This window comes from Poecilia reticulata, chromosome 8, assembly GCF_904066995.2.
Source record: "Poecilia reticulata chromosome 8, P_reticulata-male-v2, whole genome shotgun sequence".
Taxonomy (NCBI): Eukaryota; Metazoa; Chordata; class Actinopteri; order Cyprinodontiformes; family Poeciliidae; genus Poecilia; species Poecilia reticulata.
In genome coordinates this window covers 21202508-21224962 of record NC_088837.1, presented here as the reverse complement: position 1 = coordinate 21224962, position 22455 = coordinate 21202508, and the positions used below count along the sequence as shown (strand labels likewise).

The 22455-nt window shown below is 36.7% G+C and overlaps 2 protein-coding genes across 2 annotated transcripts; both read left to right on the top strand.

Annotated features, from left to right (window-relative positions):
- Positions 1 to 782: 782 nt before the first annotated feature.
- Positions 783 to 11798, top strand: LOC103469361 (alpha-2,8-sialyltransferase 8F-like). The gene is made up of 7 exons (XM_008416988.3): positions 783 to 1171; positions 4502 to 4576; positions 4681 to 4755; positions 8279 to 8423; positions 9463 to 9575; positions 9668 to 9760; positions 9848 to 11798. The coding sequence occupies exons 1-7, from the start codon at positions 1074 to 1076 to the stop codon at positions 10326 to 10328; spliced, it is 1080 nt and encodes a 359-aa protein (XP_008415210.1). The 5' UTR covers positions 783 to 1073; the 3' UTR covers positions 10329 to 11798.
- A 698-nt stretch (positions 11799 to 12496) lies between these two features.
- On the top strand, positions 12497 to 21900 carry LOC103469360 (alpha-2,8-sialyltransferase 8F-like). Its single transcript, XM_008416987.3, has 7 exons — positions 12497 to 13178; positions 14590 to 14664; positions 14795 to 14869; positions 14983 to 15127; positions 19601 to 19713; positions 19786 to 19878; positions 19965 to 21900. Exons 1-7 carry the CDS (start codon positions 13102 to 13104, stop codon positions 20428 to 20430), a joined length of 1044 nt encoding a protein of 347 aa, XP_008415209.1. The 5' UTR covers positions 12497 to 13101; the 3' UTR covers positions 20431 to 21900.
- The last annotated feature ends 555 nt before the right edge of the window (positions 21901 to 22455 follow it).

The following is a 22455-nucleotide window of genomic DNA, read 5'->3' as shown; positions in this document are numbered from 1 at the left end:
GGGCTGAATACAATTGTACACCACATGTTTCAGATTTTTATTTGTCAAAGAATTAAATTCATTATTTTCCTTCCAATCCACAACTATGCCTTACTTTGTATTGGTCCTTCATAAAATCTCATTAAAATACCCTGAGGTTTGGGGTTGCATAGAGACAAAATGAGAAACTAACATTTGGGGTTTGTGCCTGATTCTTTTCTCTTCACAGAAATGTAAGAATATATTTTTTTAAACATAAACTTTCATTAGAAATGCTTTTCTCAATGATTTTAAAATTATGAGAAGTGGTGACGGGGTGTGGTTTAAACTCTGTTTAAGAATGTGAGGTTCATGGAACAGTGCCAGAAGAGAGACTCACACACACAGCGGGGAAACGCTGTGATACACCCAATATCATTTTTAAAAGCATGGAGTGACATAATTTGAAAAACGACCCAAAACAACAACAAAAAAAGCTTTTCGCATGAATACTTTTTAAATCTTTTCAGGTCATGGTGACCTGCAAGTTTATTTTGACTCTTATCATCTTTTAACTCTTGACTACAACTGATGAAAAACAACAAGATGAATTCCTTTTGTTTATTAAATATTTTATGTTGGTGGTTGATGCTTTAACCAAGTCCTTGACAAAAGGTAAATTCAATGAGAGGAAGTCAGGTCATATTGTTCCTTTATTGTCGTTTCTAAAAGGGAAATACGTCTTGACTTCCTTCTGTTTGTTTGCTGGTGTCGATGCTTCCTTGCTATGCTTATAACAAATGCTATAAGCATAGCAGCGATGCTTTTATGCAGCGTTCACACATATAGAAGACATGCAAACCAAGAAAGAAGAGGCAGACCTGAAGGAACGTCAGAATCAGGAGAAGGACATTTAATGCAATAGTTAGTAAATAAAAGCAACGCTTAGAGGCAACACACTAGTTTTCCAGTACATGTGTTCATCCAAGAAATCCCAGTGGGCAGGGCGGTGGATACATGGGAAATTACAGCAGGCGTGTCAAAAAGCAGACTTGTGAAACAGTCAGAGAAGGAGGCAGATCATGAAGAGGGCTGACGGGTGAGGTCAGCCGAAGATGGGAGCCATGAGAGGGCAGCTATTCAGTCTGATGATCGGGCTCCTGTTTCTGGTGAGCCTGTTGACCACTTTCATGTGGCACAAGCTGGACAACAAGTAAGTTGGCTTTTGCTTTGCTGTGAATGGATTCTGCTTAATTTTGACAAAAGTGGTGCAAGATGCTTAAGGACGATGCTTATCAAATCATCTTAATTTGCATACCTGATTTTTCAACCTGGTATGCATCAGCTTTTACTGAGAGTTTTTGTTTCTGTGACCTAAAATACAGCAGAAGATGTTTTTTTTCTTTGAGAAACAGTTCAATTTGAGTCCCGCTGTTAAAGAATATTTTATTCTAAGTTTGCAAAGGTTTTTTAAAACAGAAAAACAGAAAAACAGCGATCTTAATTCAAACCTCAGACTGATCCCGTCTAAAGGAACTGCAGACTGATGAAATATCGGCCACCAACTCATTTAAACTAGTTCTGTTAAATACTAGATCTCTCTGTGCTAAAGCTCTATTAATTAATGATTTCATCACTGAGTGTAATATTGATGTTATGTTTCTGACAGAAACATGGCTGAATGACAATAATGAACCAATCGTACTAATTGAATCAGCGCCTCCTAACTACAATTTTTTAAGTGAGAATAGAAAACATAAAAAAGCTTCAATATTTAAGAATAAATTGTAATAAAATATTTTTGGGTAACTTCACATCTTTTGAGTATCTTGGAACTGAGGTAAAAGGCCACAAACAAACTTTGACACAAAATTTATACAAAACTAAAACATATGTGAAAAATTTCTTTACGGACTTGAATGAGATCCTATCTCTCATATGCATTGATTATGATTGTTTAATAATTGTCGGTTATTTCAACATTCATGCTGACAACCTGAAGACCGAGTGGCAAAAAAGCTCTTTAATATATTAAAGAGTTTTGGTCTAACACAACATGTCAAAACACACACTCAGGGACAGACACTGGACCTGGTTATCAGTAAAGGTGTGAATATTTCCTGAGGTCACCTTGTCGGATCATTTCGTTATCATTAAAAGTACTTTATCCATTATCCTACTTGGACAAAAAGCTACTGTCACAAAACGTACTTTCACAGAAAACACAGCAGAAACATTTAATCAAATCTACTCTTCTTCCTCACTCTTAAGTTATAGGACGTAGATAAGTTGGTGGATGATTTTCAGTGCAAACATTCAGATATCATTGATTACATTGCCCCCATTAAAGTGAAGGTTGTGTCTGGTAGGAAGAAATCTCCATGGAGAAATGCACAAATAGTTCAATCTGCAAGACAACTCTACTGTAGGGCCGAACAGAGATGGCGTAAAACTCAACTCCATGTTTATTATGAAATCTACAAAGAAAGACTTTGTAACTATCACTAACACTAAAACATGCAAGGGAGAATTTCTTTGCAGATATCATAAACAAAAGCATTAACAAAGCTCGAGCTTTATTTGCTACAGTTGAGAGGCTGACAAATCCTCCTATGACGTTACCACATGAATTTCAATCTAATGCTGCCTGCAACAAATTTTTCAGGTTCTTTTGAGAGAAAATTTAAAAGATCAGAGGATTAATCTGCACATCCACTCTAAAGCCACTATTAATGCTGTGCCCAAACCAAACAAATGCAGGAAAAATGACCCAGTTTCAGTTACTTAATTATAAAACCCTAGAAGAAATTATAAGTCAATTAAGCTCCAGTTCCTGCTGTCTGGAAGTCCTACCCACACATTTCTTTAAGAAAGTCCTGCTTGTCGTTGTCAATGATCTGATCCAATTAGTAAACTCATCGCTCTCTTCAGGTGTTTTCCCCCAAGCTTTGAAAACAGCAGTTGTCAAACCACTGATAAAAAAGAACAATCTGGACAAATCACTACTGCAGAATTACAGGCCGACCTCTGACCTCCCATTCATCAGCAAAGTTATTGAAAAAGCTGTTTAAACTATTAAATAGCTTCCTAATGATAACCAACCGCTTTGACTCCTTGCAGTCTGGTTTTCATGCTCACCACAACACGAAGACTGGCGTAGTCAAAGTGTTCAATGACATCCATATGAATATGGACTGTGGGAGAACCACAGTGCTGGTTCTGTTGGACCTCAGTGCAGCTTTAGACACTGTTGACCACGACATTCTACTGAATCGACTGGATAGTTGGGTTGGACTCTCTGGTCCAGTGCTCAACTGGTTTGAATCTTACATAAAGAACAGGGATTTCTTTGTTTCAATCGGAAACTTCTCATCAGAGAGGTCAAGGGTCACATGTGTTGTACCCCAAGGTTCAATCCTAGGACCCCTTCTTTTCAATATTTATATGCTCCCACTGGCTCAGGTTATAACAGGAAATAGGATCAGCTACCATAACTACACGGATGATACACAGCTCTACATTATCATGTCACCAGGTGACCTTTGACCCCATCCAATCACTGAATAGATGCTTAGAACAGATCAATGTGTGGATGTGCCAAAACTTTCTCCAGCTGAACAGAAACAAAACTGAAGTTATTATCTTTGGACCTAAAGAGGAGCGAACCAGAATCAATGCACAACTTCAGTTATTACAACTAAAAACCAGCGATCAGAACGAAACCTGGGAGTAGTGATGGACTCTGACCTGAACCTTCAGAGCCACATTAAGACAGTTACAAAGTCGGCCTTCTATCACCTGAAGAACATCTCCAATAAAAGAAACAGCATAAACCTGGAAAACATCCGAAACCACACACAGTGTAGAATGAAGTTAAATCTCTAGCATGTGACTTCTAAAAAAGTATATTTTAATTTTTTGTTAAAACTGTCACTATGTTGTTACAGTTTAATATGAGACATAATCTAAATAAATGCACCTCCCCTGGTCAAAACTAGTCAATCAGATCCAAGAGGAGGGTCTTAGCGCTGTCAATCAATGCTGCTCAATATACTAATGGTGGAGTAACAATTTACCATGCATATAAATTGCTGTTTCTGCAAGAATAACAAACAGTAACATTAAAAATGGTTGATTATTAATTAAGGTATCAATAATTATTAACACTTTTGTCAACTTTTGTACATATTTTAAAAGTAAATTTGGAATATTCTGACTTTTAAAGCATCATGAAATCAGCTTTAAAAGAAAAATATTAGAACGAGAAGGAGCAGAGTGAAAAAAAGAGGAAGGGCAGCATTCTTTCAAAACAGGTGACAAAGATACCACTTCATTAAGATCAAAAACAAAATAAAAGATGCGGACAATTCATGGAGACAGAAAATTCAGACAGGGTTAAACTTAAGTGAACAACATTTGATTTTGACTGCTTTAAGATTTGGCTTCTTCTCTAATCAACGATGAAACAGCCTAATGTAGGAAAAACATTTGTTGAGGACTATGGTCATCATTTTGGTGTTTTTTTCTCTCAATGGTGTCCCAGAAATTTGAAAATTCGCAGACACCTGCCCAAAATGAAAATTGCCCCCCGGTCGACTGATTCCTGCAAAAACTGTGGGTAAGAACTGTTGATCCTTGTTTTGTTTTGTTCCATTTCTGTTTAGTTTTGTTTCATTTCTGCCCTGTGTATACTTACAAAATCTCTTTATTCATTCGTTGCAGGGAGAGTATTAAGAAAGCATTAGATATTTACTACCAAACCTGGAGAAAACAGGAGGACAATTTCAAAAATTTTAGGTAAAAGCCTCTTTTGTTAAATTAATTTGTTGATGTTAGACATTTCCTTTATCTTGATTGTGAAAATAATCTGAGAGCCGAGTTTACGAATATGTGTGAGGTGAAGACTCAGTTTTAGCTACTGGTCCTGCTCTCACTGCTTGGGCATGTCTTTAAAAAGCATTTAGAGATATGTAACAACGAAGTAATCATTCAGCACAAAATAAGTCATTTTATGTCCACCAACACAGTCCTGCTCTTAGTCTAGCTTCTCCACCAACTTGTCAGGGTTGAGTGAAAAGCTGAGCTCTTCCCATCAATGATGCACGCAGACTATTCTTCAATATCATCAACTGCTGACGCTGATTTCTCCACGTCTTGTGAGAGCAAGCTTGTTCGTTTTCTGCAGTGAACCATCTGGACAAGGCAATGGACCAAGTGGACGACCCAAAGAGATTTCTATCTGCTTCCTGTCTTTAGGTTTTGCTTTTTTTTATTGTGTCATTGTGGGATGTGGGTGTCTATAAGCCTTTTTCTAAAATGTGCTCTTGTGAAACGTCCTCTCCGTTCTGATGAGCTTGTAGCAAATCATTTGCCTATAGTTGATTTAAAAAGACACATATATAAGTTTGTTTCTCCATTGTCTGAACAAAGTAAAACTTTTCTTGTTTTACATCAGTTCGAATTACCAAAATTATTTCTATTTGCTAAATTTCAGAAAACATAGCGAGAGTATTCTCTAGATTTATTAATTTTTTTTGTAACTTTCCCCAAATTCAAGAGTTTTCATACATTTGGTAAGGATCAGGGATAACTCTTTTAAAATGTGTAAGTGGCTACAATGTGACCAATGGACAACAAAGTTAATGTTTCGTTGTAGCCATCACAAAGTGCTGAGGTCAGTCTGATGGAGAAGTTGTGGCGTGTGCGAGTGAGCCGACCTTCAAAACAGAATTAGTTACACCAGTTCTGCAAGTCAGACAGTTTAAAAGACAATTATACCTTATACCACTAGCGGAACAAGTCAGCGTCGGGCCGGGGGCGGGGCCAATGACCGGGCCCCTCACGTGTATCACCTGCGCTGCTGGAAACTGTTGAGCGGGGAGGGGGGCGTGTTTCTCGTTTCATTTTTACCCAGGTAGCACATTGGCTAAACTGTGAGTGAAGCAGTCACTGGGACTGACTGCTATATATTCCATTGAGGGACAGTAACTTTAACATTACATATACCTTTCTGAACAGGCGAGGGCGCACTTTCTCTGTCTATAATCAGACATTAAAGCAACTTGAAACCATTCCTCCCTCCCTGGCACCTCTAAACCTGGGCCCCCATCCGGCCCGGGCAGGCCAGCCCCCCCATAGCTCCGCGCCTGCCTTATACTGATCAAATGTATGCATTTGAATTCAAGGAAAGTTACAAAAAAATCTCTAAAAAAGAATGTTCTCACTATGTTTTCTAGCACTTAGCAAATAGAAATAATTGTATTAATTCTAACTTAAAACAACTTACCCTCAGACTGTGAGAAAAACATTGTGTGTTTTTTATTACATTTATGCATGTAAATATCTGGTTTCAACAGTAGCTGTAACCTCACCTGACTGGAGAGGACACTTATGAAAAGTTCAAGAGAACATTTAGAAAAATGTTTAGCATCATACCAGAGGGCTGTTTTGCTGCAAGAGGAACTTTGCTTATTCATTCATAACACAATGAATAAGCAAAACGTTAAGACGCTCTGAAGCTTCAAAAATAGAGAAGTAACACGGCAGAAAACAGGAATGTAGTCTTGAAAGCAGATAGAAATCTCTTAGGGTTAATAATAGTCATTTAAATATGAGAGACCTTCACATTGAATTGAAAAAGGTCTTGGGTCATCCAAGTGGTCCACTGCCTTGTCCAGATGGCTCTCTCCAGAAAACGAGCAAGAAAGTTGGAGAAAGTCAGCGTCAGCAGTTGATGATACTGAAGAATAGTCTGCATGCATCATTGCTGCAAATGCGTGTCATCTTATTCAGTGTATGTACATGTGTGGTTTCAACTGTATGTTTAGAGATGCAATGATTTCAGTGGAAAGACTGATGATGTCTGACTGATGTTGACTTAGTGTTTACCTAGCTTTTCTCCATACGTTCTACAAAAGCATTGGTGTTTGTCCTTCTATGCCCCAGGCTTCTGTAGATTGTGATGTCTCAGACTTTCACTGGATTCATTGTCTGTCATGTCCCTAAGCTACCTTAGATACTGAATTCTGTTTTCTGAAGTGAGAGAGTTTCCGGTTTTCAAGCTGAAACCTTTAGTTTCTCCAGGTGTCTTGGTATCCTTATTTACACTCTTTTGTTGGAATCTTGACAGATGGATTGTGCCTTCCTAGCTTGACAGAAAACTCCACCCTCTACAAAGTAGGCATGAACATGAGGATGATAAACCTTGAGGAGAGACATTTGAGCATCATAGTAAGGCAGATAAATTGTATAGTTTTAGTTTATCATAAACCAAACACCATGAAATGGTGGCTCTGATTTCTGCGAGATCCATTTTCACATGAGACATCCAGAATGCAGCGAGGGAACCATTGTATTCTCTGAGGTAGTTAAATAATTCATTGAAACGTACCAACTCATTGAATCGGCTCATGTTGCGTTGTCTGTAACATGAGCCGAAGTGTGAAGTGTACTTGCCCCAGGGTTTCCTAAAACTTGGGCTGTGATACTTAGTCACACAGGCTGCCAAGTTCTTGCAGTGTCTCTACATAGTAAATGAGATCTTCAGGATGATTCTCTTCGAATCAGGGATAAAACTATTTCCAGGCTAGTGACAGGAAAGCCTTATGGATGGTTTGTGAAGACATTTTGCTCTGTTATATGTCTGTGACCATCATCAACCCCGGTGACTGAATAAAATCTGTTGTGTTATTTAAAAAGACTGCGCTGAGTCAAACTGTGTCATATGTGATTCCAGGATCGACAAATTTCACGTTATTAGTAACATAGAAGCTAGTAGCTATGTGTGATTTTATATCAGGATATTTCTTTCTTTTGTCATAGGACTTTTAATACCGACCATGTGCTAATTTGTACTTGCTTTGACAACCGATGATAAAAGGCAAGTTCAAATAACTTACTTACATTAACTAATAGCTATGTGATTCTAATAGAAATTGTCTACTTAAATGAGTTTACTTAGTTATTTTCATCTTATTAGAATCATATCCATTTGAGCATTCTACAGAATCCTATAAAAACGACTAACTGCAAAATATAAACTTAAATGAAATGGTCTAAGTACATAGGAGATTTTGTTCCTGAAAAACCCACAACTGCTTCACTTATGCATTTAAAAAATAAAAAAGTAAAACTTCACTAAAAACATCCATCTTCCACTTGCTTTGAGCTGGCCTGCCTCCAGCAGCAGATGGAGTGGTATAGTCGGTCACTGGGTTTGTTAAAGGCAGATCAATTTTCTAAACAAAGTGTGTTTGTTTGACTTTACAATGCCTGATTTTCCATTATGCATGTAATGGATAAAGTCCTTGCTATTCCCCAGTCAGCAGCTGAGCAGCAGGTGCCATGGGTTAGATAAAGCCATCATTAGCCAAATGAACACGCCACTGGGATCGAAGCTTGTTTACGATGGGGAGAAGAAGAGGACGGCTCAAATAAATGCAGAGTTCTTCAGCACCTTCCCAAAGGCGAGCGATTTGTTTCTTTAATGTTGTTAAAATACAAGCATATATGTTGAGGAAAGCCTTCAATAGGCTTTTCTAAACCAGTATCAGCACACAGGCATTGATATACTGGATTTGACAATATACCAACAATTAATCAATAATTTAATTTTACATAACTGCTGCTGTTAAAATTAGCTTTAAAAATGAGCTTAGCTTTACTATGGCTTCTATACTTTATGAAGTATTTCATCCTATTTCATGACTGTTATGAATGTCGCCAAGTTTTACAAACAAAGGAGACAATTAGTCCAATTACTGTTGTTTATTGTTCTTTTAAAAATGACAGATGCTCCAGTGCAGCACAAAAAAGTAAACGCTGATAAGCAGGTGTAAAACAACTTTAAATCACTTGTATTCTGCTTTTTCTCACTCTCTTTGTCAGCTTTACTCTACATGCAGCCCACAAATTAGAGATTAAATTCAAGTGTATCAAAAACATCAACACCACAAAAAAACAATTTTTTACACAACACATACACAAAAACCCCAAACAGAACATTCAGTTTGTTACAGTTCAATATTTTATGATTATTTCACTTATAAGAACAAATTTTTCCCATTTTATAAGTAAAACAATCCTGCCAGTGGAAGTAGTACTTTTTAAATCAACATTAAAGAATTATTTGCTTAAAACAAACTCCTATATCTTGGTGGAAAGTTATTTCAGAGTTAGCTTTGTCTTAAAACAAGTGTACCCAGATATTTGCACAAAAACTAGACCAGATATGCTGGGTAAGATTTGGTGTTTTTGCAATGTGGCTACAACAATGTACAAGTACGAGTTATTTAACCAAAATTTATGTGAGGAAACAGTGAAATTACAACTACATGCAAGTAAACATAAAAACATCAAAGTTTAGTTAAAACCAAGCTCAATATCCAGAAGTCAATGACAAAAATAACTACAAATTTTAAATGTCAACAAATACTTTCAACACTTCTTTCCATACAGCCATTTACATTTCCATGTCATGACTTAATCTTTAAATTTTGATTCCAGGTTAGTCCTTTCTCAAACAAAACAATGGCCTCTTGTGCCGTTGTTGGGAACGGTGGCATCCTGGCAAACAGCCAATGTGGAAAAATGATTGACTCAGCTGAGTTTGTCATCAGGTGAGAAAGATTTTCCAGTTGAGATGCTGTATAAATACGATTATGCAGCATGAATTCCATTTAACAGTATCTGTGTTTATTTTGCATCTAAGGTGCAACCTACCTCCTGTTTCAGACGGATATGAGAAACATGTGGGTAGCAAGACAAACCTTGTGACAGTAAACCCGAGCATCCTCTTAGATAAGTGAGCGGGTTTATGAATCTAAGAGGTAGTTTATAACCCTTTTGTCATATACAACCACCTGTCTTCATATGTGCTTCATGTTTCCAGGTATGGGTCTCTAATGAAACGCCGGCGTCCTTTTGTGGAGAAGCTGCGCAACTATGGTGACTCCATGATGCTTCTTCCTGCCTTCTCCTATGGTATGAATACTCCTGTGTCTCTGCGGGCTTTCTACACCGTTGAGGACTTTAAAAGCCCCATCCGGCCTCTCTTCCTGAACCCACGGTACCTTGAGAGTCTGGCCGTCTTCTGGAAATCTCAGGGAGTGAAGGCGCTACGGCTCAGCAGTGGCATTATGATGACCAGCCTGGCGCTGGAAATTTGTGACAATGTGCATCTGTATGGATTCTGGCCCTTCAGTATTCACCCACACAGCTTCCAAGACTTGAGTAACCATTACTATGATAATAAACTAGCTAAAAAGAACGTCCATGCCATGCCAACGGAGTTCAACCTGCTGCTGAAACTGCACACCCAAGGTGTGTTACAACTACACTTGGGGGACTGTGAGCCAGATCATTATTATTAGTCTTGGAGGAAAAACGATCCATCTATCAAGACACGTAATCTTCTTTTGAATGAAAGATTTTAATGACACACCCGGTGGAAACATAAGCTTTCTGTAATTTGTGTGAAGTTCCTGTGCCAAGACACGGTTTAGTTTCTTGAAGATTGGAAACCTTTGGATAATTTTTAAATACGTAGATTCTATAATGGAGACAAAAAACCCTGTCAATGCCTATTCAGGTTTGTGCCTTTAAAGGGAATGTATTATGAAAAATTTACATTTTGCACATTTTTGTACTTCCATATGGATTTTTTTTACTGCTTTTAAAAAATTGTTGGAAAAACCTTAGAAAAAAAACATCCAGCTGTTTTGTGGCAATAAGTTAATGTTTTTTGGTGTTTGAAACATAAGAACCTCCATAATGTAAAGTAACAAATCAGCAGGAACATCACAGTTACCTAGCAACCACTGCTCAGCCTGTTACCTAGCAACCCAAGCGGACCTCCTGCATGCTTGATCAAATGGTTTTACCTCTATATGCGCTGTTTTGTCTTTTCCAAAACACTTGGAAAAGACAAGTGTTTTGTTGTTGACTTACCATTCATTAACCACTTGCTGTTTTCTTGTTAGCTGTACATGAGTCTCTACTAATGCTTTTCAAAGATGTACAGTTGTATAATTGAGCACCTGTTTGCATGCATTTTCACTTTGAGTTGGGAGATGTAGCCAGCAGCAGCTTATATGGATTAATCAATCAATCAATCAATCAATCAATCAATCAATCAATCAATCAATCAATCAATCAATCAATCAATCAATCAATCAATCAATCAATCAATCAATCAATCACGTTTATTAGTATAGACAATTTCAGCAATAAGGCAGTTCGAAGGGCTTTATGTCATAAAAACACAAAAATGCAAAGTCATGGAACGCACAGTCAGCAACTGAAACATTACTTTTTGTCAAATGCCATCATTATACATCAAAGTATTGGTTAGTGTTTCATTTACTATGGAATTTAAAGTGACAAGAGGCCTTAAAACAGCTCTTTCTGAAAGGAGCCCAAAATATTCAGACTGTCCAGACTGAAATCTCATCATCTAAGAATGACATTATGCCAAAAATAATGATACAATAAATGCAGTTATCATGTTTTGTGTAGTGCATAGAGCTACCCTAACTTGTTTAAATGATAGGGCACTTTTAAACAGTTGCAGTTTCCACAAATAAAATGCAATAATAATATTTCTACCAAACAAAAGTTCTCCAACAAGCGATCCTCGAAAGTTGAACAGCATGTCCCCCCTAATAAATTTAATAATTTCAAAATTACTTTTAAAACTTTCTCTTACTCAGGTCATTTTTGTCTGATTTATTTGATTATTTTGAACTATGTGAGTTACATTGAGTGTGTTTATTTTGGTGGAATGAATTATTATTTTTTGGGTGGGGGGGAAGGAATAAAGCAAAGCTGAATGTTCAAACTTATTTTGCATGTCTATTATCACTAAGTGGAGAAAAACACATTGCATGTATCTCCCATTAGCCAAACTCAAGAAGGTTAGATTGAGAAAAAGGCTACTGCTTAAGGAGGGAGTATGAGTTTTTTCCTTTTATATCTAATTTTTGACAGCAAAGAGCATTGAAAAAAATGGAGATTTAATAATTAATTTGAACAAGTTATGATCACTATGAACTCAGAATCTCAGGGCAAAATTCAGAGGTGGGAATGAAGCTTTATTTTATGCAAAAAGTGCAGGAAACTGTAAGAATGTCAGATATTTTTAATTTACACCAGTAGATGGTGCTATTTGAGTGGTGGTTTGACACGGAGAGACTCCGAATGTAGAGATTTAAGATTTAAGTGTTAAGTTGAAAAAAATGGTCCTTGTTTCTGATCATAAAGTTTCTTAGTATTTATAAAAGTTGTCTCAAATGTTTTCAGTCACACTTTGTGTTTAGATAAGCGTCAAAATTACACAGATCTATTTCAACGGCCAAGCCCATTATTGTAATGAACACTAAAATATGCTGGTGGCAGCATCAAGATCTGTTGTTAAATCTATACTGAAATTATTAGTTGTTAAAGTGTTAGCCTTATGTCTCAAACTTTCCCCTCCATCACAGATTTCAGTTGAATTTTACAGGTTTATCAAGTTTCACAAACCTGGATTTTTAACATTTTGGGTATGTTTTTTTATGGGTATTTTAAGCTCAGCCGAGGCTCATCTTATTCATTTGAATGCTGCTAGTTAACACAATGCTATTTCTCCAATATCATAGAATGACATGTCTGAATTTATTAAAAAATAAATTTTGTCAAAAGCTTTAAAGAATGACTCACTTACCCAAATAAGTTGCCAAAAAATAGAAGAAAAACAACCTAAAATGACTTCCAAATACTGTTGGGAATAGAGGCGCTCACCGAGTCAAACCAGATATTCAGGAAACACTTTGCAATGAGATATAAGAAAAGAAAATTCTTTATCTCTCTAATTGTTTCGTTTTTAAATAATTTGGTCTTCTCATGGCTCACAATTATTTTTAATTTAACATTAACTATGCATAAAATGTACACCACAGATTAAGCAATGGCAATAGTTAAACATTAAACTGGAATGAAGCCTGTGTGCTTATTTGCATTCTCACAACAGGTTTTCTGGGAGGAGGGGGAAGTTGCATCTGAGGTTTGACACCGCGCACAGGAAACACTTCAAAGTCCTCTGATGCAGATAAGCAGACGGAAGGTGAGGGGATTATCTGGAAAAGTTAGCAAAAAGGAAAAAAAAGGATGAGGGGAAGGATTTTCACTTCAATCGTCTTCATTGGGAGTGTGTTGACTCTGGTGTGGTTCTTACAGGACATCAGGTAAGCAACTTTTAAAATTTTAGAAGACAAAAAACACATTTTTCTGTAACAAAAAGAGAAGTGTTGGTTTATTGGCAATGACCTTTGGTTTTGCAAGAGGTAAATCAGAAGTAACACGCTGAGGTTTTTTTTTACCGTATCCACACAAATAAAAATTTTTGACTAGAAATTCAGTTTCTTCTTCTCTGATTAATAGTTGTTCTTTGAAGAGAAAAAACAAAATATACTTCAGGAACATTTTCGGAAAAAAACCCCAGCAACTTTTTTTTTATCACTAATAATGCTTCTGTAACTTTCAAAGTGACGAAAATGACAATTTTTGTGGCAATTGCATAAAATATAACATTTTGACAAAAAATAATTTCTGATAATGCCATCTAAATTGTTTACAAATAGGCTGTGGTGGAAAAAGGGCTCAGTTTCATTACTTGAGTCAAAGTACTGATCCGAGTGAAATATTGCTCCAATAAAAGTAAAAGAACTGAATTATGTGTTTTGAAAAATATATCAGTTTTAAAATGTCCAGTTATTTAACGATGCATTTCACTTCAGGGTTGTTGAGAATATTTGGGTAAATTGTCTGTTATATAATGGACAGAAAAGTACAGTAACTACAAATATAAATGTTAATAATAATAATAATAATAATAATAATAATAATAATAATAATAATAATAATAATAATAATAATAATAATAATAATTCACTCAGACTCTTTACAATTTTATGCATTTTTCATTCACTTCCTCACTAGTGAATAAGTAGATGGAAATGAGAATTTACGGTTTGGCAAGGTCTTGAAACAGTAGAGTTCTGGTTGTAGGATAAGCATCTAATCCTTCTACCAATTAAAATGTTCCTAATCATACCTGTTTTACAAGAACTGTCAAGCTCAGCTTCCCTTAGGGATAAAAAATGAGTCATACAAAGAGTCATGGCATGCTGAGCTTTAGCAATATTTGAAATATGTGAACCAGCTCTTTTAAAAAGAAAATAACATTTGCTACAAGAACCTAGAAACGCTTTTGCACAAATACAAGTCAACAAGGTGTATTTGGTAGAAATTCACCAATAGAATAAATTGGCTAAAGTCTTAAATGAGATTAATCCATGTGTAATCAGAAACATTATTTATGATTTAAAGAAAACCTGGACACTGATGTTGAAAAAAAGCATAAATCACTTCCAATGACTAAGTTTGTCTGCAGCAAATAGGTTTTTATTTCAACCAATTCAAACATAGGTGTGTTGCATAAAGATGTTTATGTAATTGTGTAATGCTTTACTCTGTGAAAAGTCAAAGTAATTAAGCTATTTTAGCACAGAATTTCAGAAAAATGAAATGTGTGTGTGTGTGTGTTTGTCATTTAGCTGATATTTTTTCTGCTTTTTCTCTTTTTGGGTATCACAGCAATGGGGAAAGTAACCAAAACCAGCAGAAGATGAGAAGCGCACCTGACACCATTGCTGCTTGTAAAAACTGCGGGTGAGAAAAGAAACATCTGCAGCCATTCACTTTAGCAGTCTCTTTATTCATGTCAGAATCAAATAAAGATACGTTATCACTATGGAAAATAACAGCTTACCTTCTTGTTGAATGTGTCTCTGTTTTCCAGAGAGAAAATTAAGCAGGCATTAGATGTATACTCTGAAACCTGGACAAAACAAGACTTCAACTATGAAAAATTCAGGTAAGGATTTTTTTCTTTATCGCCCCATCATGTCATTGTAAATGAATGACATTGGCTGTAGTTAATATACCCCAAAAGAGAATGTTTAACAAGGCTTTTTTGTGATTTCACAGGTTGGACCTCAGAGTTAACGTCAACGGTTTTGATGAAGCCGTCATAACCCAGACGAACACTCCAGTGGGATCCAGGCTTGTTTATGACGGTGAGAGGAAGAGGATTATGAATGTGACCCAACAGATTTACGACTTATTTCCAAAGGTAAGTTGCTTTCATACAACATAACACGTCTTGAAAATTATGGTTCTTTCGTTGTTCTTTAATGTTCTTCCTTTAGAGATAACAGAGCCATCTCTACCTTCTTTGGTGACATGGGAGAGATAATGGTTTAGCATGAATTTATAGGCACATTGCTGGTGTGCCATCCAGATAGATTACAAAGTCTTATCAAAGTCCTATCTTTGACCATTATCAACGATAGGACTTTGATAAGGGTCTAGTTCAACACAGCAAAAAGCCCAGTGTTAATTTAACTCTGAAGAGTGTGGACCATATAAACACTGAAAAAGTGTTAATATTAACTCTGTGGGAGTTAAATCAACACTGGGAATTATGTTGTTAACTCCCACAGAGTTGATATTAACGCTTTTTCAGTGTTTATATAGTCCACACTCTTCAGAGTTAAATTAACACTGGGCTTTTTGCTGTGTTGAACTAGACCCTTACCAAAGTCCTATCGTTGATAACGGTCAAAGATAGGACTTTGATAAGGGTCTAGTTCAATAGTCTATAGAGCAAAAACCACACAGTCATAGTCCTTCAACAAACTATTCCTGACAAGTTCCCAGCATTCAACAAGCTACAAGCTAAAAATCACAAACAAGATGGCAGGGACAAAGCAGTTAAAAACAAATATTTACGTCAGGTCTATTTCTCACCAGTAATACCAGATGATCCAATCATATAATGTCCCTCTAAGTTTTTTGTTTAGAATATTTAGACAATGACAAAATAATATTTTTATAAGAATTCTCGTAGCCTGATAACACTAAGACAATACGAAACAAAACTAGGACTAGAAACAATTATTTTGTGAGATATTTTGGTGGGGAAAACAGCAGTTAAGATGGAAGGTAAAGATTAATGTTGAGCATTTATCTTTATCTTTCACTTAAAAAATACTGATACAGTTCCAGTAGATCTAATGACTGAGTTATTTGTATTTATAAGGGTCTAGTTCAATAGACTAGGCCCTCACCGGAGGAGCTGACAGAAAAACCAGCTCCTCTGGTTTTTCTGTCATTTCACCTTATAGTCCATAGACTATGAGGGTTTATTTATTGTAAAGAAAAACTCAAACCTGTCTGCTATGTGAGGTGGGGACAAAAAGAAGAAGCTGTAGACATTTCTAGCTATGTTAGCCACTTATTATCATAATAAAATGTTTCTTCTAAAAGTTTTTGTTGGTTAAACACGCAATGTCAACAAACATTTCGTTTGTCTAGAAGAAAGGGATTACTTTTTCTAAGGACGTTTTTTCTAGACGAGCCTAGAAAAGGTTTACTTAGAAAAAGTAATCCTTTCCTTTTCTTACGGTAAGCCTTTGCTAGGATTCCACACTTGGCATCTGTCACTTGTTTCTTGTTTCCATAGAGCTTGTCGGGTTTCTAAAGCAGTCACTATTTTCTGATTTTGAACAGACTGAATGTCCCAAACGACGTGAATAGTGTTCTATTCAGTTCAAACAAGCATAAGTCATGTCCAACAATCCTATTCTTTTGTTTTCTGTGTCATAATGTCAACATCTCAACTGTCAGAAAATGTCTTGATTGATGAGGACTGCTTTAGCCTGAAATGTCTGTCTTGCTATATGGGCTTTGCATATATTAACCCTTCAGGCAACCACTGAGCAGACAACTGCTGAAATTGCATCAAGCTCCAAAATGACTGAAGCGAGTTTCTTTTCTCCTTTTTTTTTTTAGATGTACTACCTTATTAGATTAGAAATGTGCATTAAAAGGAATTGGAATTCGGAGTGATAAAGTCTAGGGTTTTACTAACAGTGTTGCAAATTAAATCATGTTTCTTGAGGGTGTCTAGAAAAGCTGACCGGTGTTTTTCTGATCACAGTCAAGTTATGATTTTTGGCAGAGAAAGGTGGAGTTGTGGATGCTGTCAAAATGTGGGAAGTAAAGCAGCAGCTTTACTCTGCTGGATCATGCAAATATGCTGGAAAAAGAAGTTACTTTAAATCTTACCTCTCTGGGTTTCTGTCATGTAATGTTTCACTCATAATTTATTTCTAAATCCTCAACATGTAGTTGATATTCCCCAAATCCTCACTCCTCTGGCTGAATGGTGCAAAATTAACCAAAAAAACAATAAAGCTAATGAAAAAAAGCCTTTCTGGACTTTAAGTTATTGTTTATTTCGTCATACCTTGACATTTTTGCTTTGCCATTGTGTTTGTTCATTTTTTTCTCATTGTTTGTGGTTTGGATTTGTTTTCTAGATGAGTGTTTCTATTTATTTGGTGTTTACATTAGGTTGAGGTTTCTTTCCACCATTTTTCATTCTCTTTCTTTATCGTTCACATGCCCTCTGTGTATCAGCTTTCATCCCTTCTCAGCCCCTCTGGTTTTTCTGTCATTTCGCCAAGCCTTCCTCGATATGTATAACTCCTTCTCTTCATTGCTCTTTGCTGGATCCTTCTTTTATCTTATCTTATTTACTCTTCTCTCCCACTCCCTTGTTTATTGGCACTGTTTTGTTCAACATACTCACGTTTTCCAAGTACCACCCTTGGAACACTGTCATTATAAAGAACTGCCTTGCCCTTTAGTCTTTTCACTTGCTTCCTGCCCAAAGTCAAACCCACGCAAGACGTCCTTCATACATTTCAGATTTTTATGTAATGCTGCCAGGTATCTGATTTTCACTCTTTTAAAGGGACAGTATTTTGTAAAGTTTACTCTTTTGAGCTTCACATCATTTTATATTGTTATTCCCTCGTCATAAGGCAACCATTATGCTGTGCAAAACACCTGGTTGGATCTGGTCTTCATACAACAGAATAAATAAATACACAGACTATTAGTTTTGTGTCATCATTGTTTACACCTGTGAATTACAATCTCTGTTGTGACTACTAAACACAAAACGTTTAGGTAGAGAAAATACTAGAGGCGCACCGATTGCAGTTTTCCGATTACGATTTTGACCAATACTGCTGTTTTTTTGTCTGAAATGTTGCTAAACATAGCAAGAAAGTTGCTGAGTTGCCAACAAACGTGCAGACATGACCTGGTGGGCGGGTCTATCAGTCAAACATCAAGGCTGAAAAATAGAGGTTGATTTTTAGACCTTTCTGGAGGTAGATTAGATCAGTTTCAGATGTAAGTATTGGCTCCTAAATCTAAAGAAATCGGTGCACTCCTAGAAAATATTGTGGTTAAATAAACTTTTGAAATGTGGGTTTTCTGTAAGTTTACCCAACAGTTCCCCCAAAGTACTAGTGTAGAGGAGTGAAAACAAGGTATAATACGTAATGAAAACTTATAAAAACAGGCACCTCAAAATTATATTTTCTTTTTCTATCCTTAATTAATTTCTCCTCGTTGTAAGTTCTTTAGTGTTATTTCAGTTATTCGGTGAGATTCCACATACAACCGCCAGGGTGCGCCTGTCGCATTGATGGCATAGAGAAAGTGGGACACACAGAAGAAGAAGAAACCTGCTAAAGAAGGCTTGACCCTTTGTAGCTACGTCACTTTTAGTCATTCGAGGCGTAAAGACGGACGTTGGAAGTGAGGGAGTATTGAACAGAGCAACTGACTTTGTTGTCCAAAATGGACTTTATTCATGGCTTTTACTTGTTTGAGTCGAGCTAATTTGTCTGAACGTAACACACCTGGTTGGTGGTATTTATAAAAGTTTGAAATAGCTAGCTTAGAAACCGACCCATACTTCCTCCGTCCTGAATTGTTAATCAGATTCCCGACTTTGCTTGAATTCACACCACATGATTTATATCACTATGTCATAAACAGAGTTTCCCCTCACACTGGAGTATGATTAAAAAGATACAAAAGACGAGACGCTAACCAGTTTTTTTTTCATACATGCTAGGCCACATGACACTGCACCATCGTCTCCCTATGTGTTACTAATGGCCACATGCCTGCCTCCTACATAATACAATATATTTTTCTATTCATACTTATAAGAACGTTAGTGTTCTTACCTTGTAAAAGGTGTTAGTTGAAAATCCGCAGTTACACCGGGGGCTGGCGATGATTATGATTGACAGCTGCCAGTCGTTATGATTGACGGCTGCTATCCATCGCCGCCGTATCTTTCCTCAATAAAAGTTATCTGTGCAGCTGACCACGCAGCGCCTTATCACGATTTTTAAAGTGAATTCAACTAAATAGAAGCGATATTAGGTTACTGTTTTTAGACTAACTTTAAAGGAGCGCATTGGTTGTTTTGACCTCCATCATGGCGGAGTGGGCGAAGTTCTCGAGAGCCTGTCCAAGGTTGTCGGGCAACACTGGGATAATTGCTCATGTTAAATTGCCATTATGTGTAAGTACCTGCATGGTTGAATAGCTTTATGTGTCTCTGGCAATTGTGTGATGGGCTGATGGCCTATTCACACCATAACTCGAGCCTCATTTGCTGATCGCTGAACGCAACGTGATGTATTTTAAGATTTTTTGTTGATGATTTCAGGGTCATCCTTTCTCAAATAAAAGATGGGACACATGTGCTGTCATCGGGAATGGTGGGATCGTTGCAGACAGCAGTTGTGGAAAAATGATAAATTCAGCTGATTTTGTCATCAGGTGAGAAAAATGTTGAAGAAAAATCTGTCATGTCTGAGAACTGCCATGTCTGAATTCATGTTTGTTCTTCAGGTGTAACCTGCCTCCTTTGTCAAACGGATATGAGAAAGACGTTGGAACCAAGACAAACCTTGTAACAGCAAACCCAACCATTCTCTTAAGGAAGTGAGTAGATAAGTCACTAAGGTTATTTTGTAATCTTAAAAACATCACTGATTGTTTTTTTTTTCACTTTATATTTATATTTATAGGTTTGAGTCTCTAGTGGGACGTCGACGTCCACTAATGAAAAAGCTGAGTAGCTACGGCAACTCGATGCTGCTCCTCCCTGCCTTCTCGTTTGGCATGAATACAGCTGTTTGCATGCGAACTCTTTACACCATTCAGGACTTTGACTCTGCCATCCAACCTGCCTTCATCAACCCTGAATACCTCATTAAACTCTCCAAATTCTGGCGCGCACACGGGCTGAAAGAAGCACGGCTCAGCACCAGAGTCATGATGGCAAGCCTGGCACTGGAGCTTTGTGACAACGTGCATCTTTATGGATTCTGGCCATTTGGTATTCATCCATTCAACTTCAAAAACTTGACTAACCACTATTATGACGACGTCAAAGCAAATACCTATTTTCACTCCATGCCGGTAGAGTTCAGCATACTCCTCCAGTTACACAAAAATGGTGTGCTACGCCTACACCTTGGGGACTGTCGATAAGATCATATCCAGTCCATCAACCCATAAAGGAGAACAAGTTCTTGTTTTGTAATGACAGGGTGACAATGACTGAGATGCTTAGTCCTGTTGAGAGAAAGGGATTGAATATGTCAAAGGTATCTGGGAACTGTCTTCTCTAGGCAGGTATTTCAACTATAACACACTGTCAATTCAAATATTTATATTTATTATTGTAAATGACAAAAACTGCATTGAATCAAACTGACCACTATTGAGAAAAAAGGGTAAATAGTCACTTGTATACACAATGGCAGGAATCAGGTTTTTTGGTTGTATCAGAATGGTATTGAGTCTTATATTTATTTGGGGAAATATTGCATTTATGTTGCAATCCACAAAATAAAAATCACTTTTACTGGTTATAATGGGTCCTGTGATGTAACCCGCCTCTCATCCAATATATATCTAATCTTATTTAACTCTTTCCAACACAACAGTAGACTTTTTGAGCGTCAAAGTGCATAAAATTTGCCATAATTTTGAAAAAAGAACATTTGAAAAGTATTTGGGTCAGTTTGTTCTTTAATTTGTCGTTATCAGTTGTTTCATGCCAGTGTGGCTGACAAGGAATAGGATGCATGTCACTGGAATGTACTTTCCTGTTCATATGTATAATTAAGTTAAGAAAAGTTTCCGCGTTACAAAAGCTTAAAAACTCACCGCACCAAAGTGTCACTCCAAGCGCTTATTGCTTTGAAGAATTACAGGCAATCCAACTGGTTTTCTTGATGTCACACATGATGGAAACAACAAAGGTTTTCATGTCTTTTTATTGCACCTTTTATGCAATGCACAAAGTGTTTTTTTATGAATTTATGCAAACAATAGCAAATTTTGTTATTATTTCTTTAATCTTTTGTCTGCATGCTTCTACTCCAGACTGGGGAATACTTATGATGTACCGCGTACTGCTTTAAGTAAGTGAGCTGCTTCCTGGTTCCAATTTACTTTCATATCAAATGTACGCGTTAAGTCCCAGGTAAACACACTAACGTCCTAAGTTGAGTTAAATTACTTCACATTTTAAGAGTATTACATTTCACTAAATTTGTCATTTACTCACAGAATAATAATAATAATTTTGAATATTTAGAAATTATTTTTAAAAGCTGCGTTTACAAAACAGTTGTAAAAATAAATTTACTTCCTGATCAAGTTGATTTTACTAGAAATGAATGTGGCGCTGCTCTCTGCTAGTTAGGATGCACTGATTTTGTTAAGGTTTAACGTAGCGAGTCTTACCGTGAGCACAAAATAATCAGAGAAATAATCAGAGGAAATAGTTCAATTTGAATAAAGGAAAGTCCGTGTTATGCTGACATCTGATTAAAAAGCCAGTTTGTAATCTCTCCCCTCCTCCCTCAAGTACATCGGAGTCAGAACATGTTACTTTACACATCATGATTGAATTAAAAAGCTGAAAGAAATGTAACATGAACCATTCATTAGCATTCATTAGTTACTTTATTGGCTCTGACTCATCATTCTTTGTGTAAGTTTAAATTAAATGTAACTTAAATGTAAGCTAACTTAACGTAACAGTTATTTGTTTTGGTATAAAATTGAGTCTAAAGTGATTAAGTTTATGACTGAAGTTTAACACGTTTTCAAGTCACACAGTTCAAGTTCACCTCTCTGCTATAAAGTCTTTCAAAGAAGTTACAATTTTTAACAATTTGCTTTTGCCACCACACTTTGGAGACTGAGAGCCCCGTCCAAACGGTAAAGATTTTTTTTTCTAAAGCTGGAACGTTTTTAACCATTTGTGCCTCGCATCTTCACAAAGATGGCGGCTTATGTGCCTTTTAATACACTAATTCCGGAGTGGTCGGAAAAAACGCCTCTGTTTGTGAATCATTAGCCCAACCAGTAACCTGTTTTATAACTCCTAACATGTCATAACATCAATGGTGGATCATATATCTGTGCATGTGCTGTCTAACTCTTTAACCTCACTAAAGTTTTGGCAGCAGCTGCAAAACGTTTTACAAGAGATTCCACTCA

Bases quoted from the DNA above. Each gene is read 5' to 3' on its own strand.
- LOC103469361 (XM_008416988.3), top strand. From the start codon at position 1,074: ATGGGAGCCATGAGAGGGCAGCTATTCAGTCTGATGATCGGGCTCCTG. The intron at 1,172-4,501 runs GTAAGTTGGCTT...ATGGTGTCCCAG, and splicing joins TGGCACAAGCTGGACAACAA to AAATTTGAAAATTCGCAGAC. The intron at 9,576-9,667 runs GTGAGAAAGATT...TTTGCATCTAAG, and splicing joins TCAGCTGAGTTTGTCATCAG to GTGCAACCTACCTCCTGTTT.
- LOC103469360 (XM_008416987.3), top strand. From the start codon at position 13,102: ATGAGGGGAAGGATTTTCACTTCAATCGTCTTCATTGGGAGTGTGTTG. The intron at 15,128-19,600 runs GTAAGTTGCTTT...TGATGATTTCAG, and splicing joins TTTACGACTTATTTCCAAAG to GGTCATCCTTTCTCAAATAA. The intron at 19,879-19,964 runs GTGAGTAGATAA...TTATATTTATAG, and splicing joins CCAACCATTCTCTTAAGGAA to GTTTGAGTCTCTAGTGGGAC.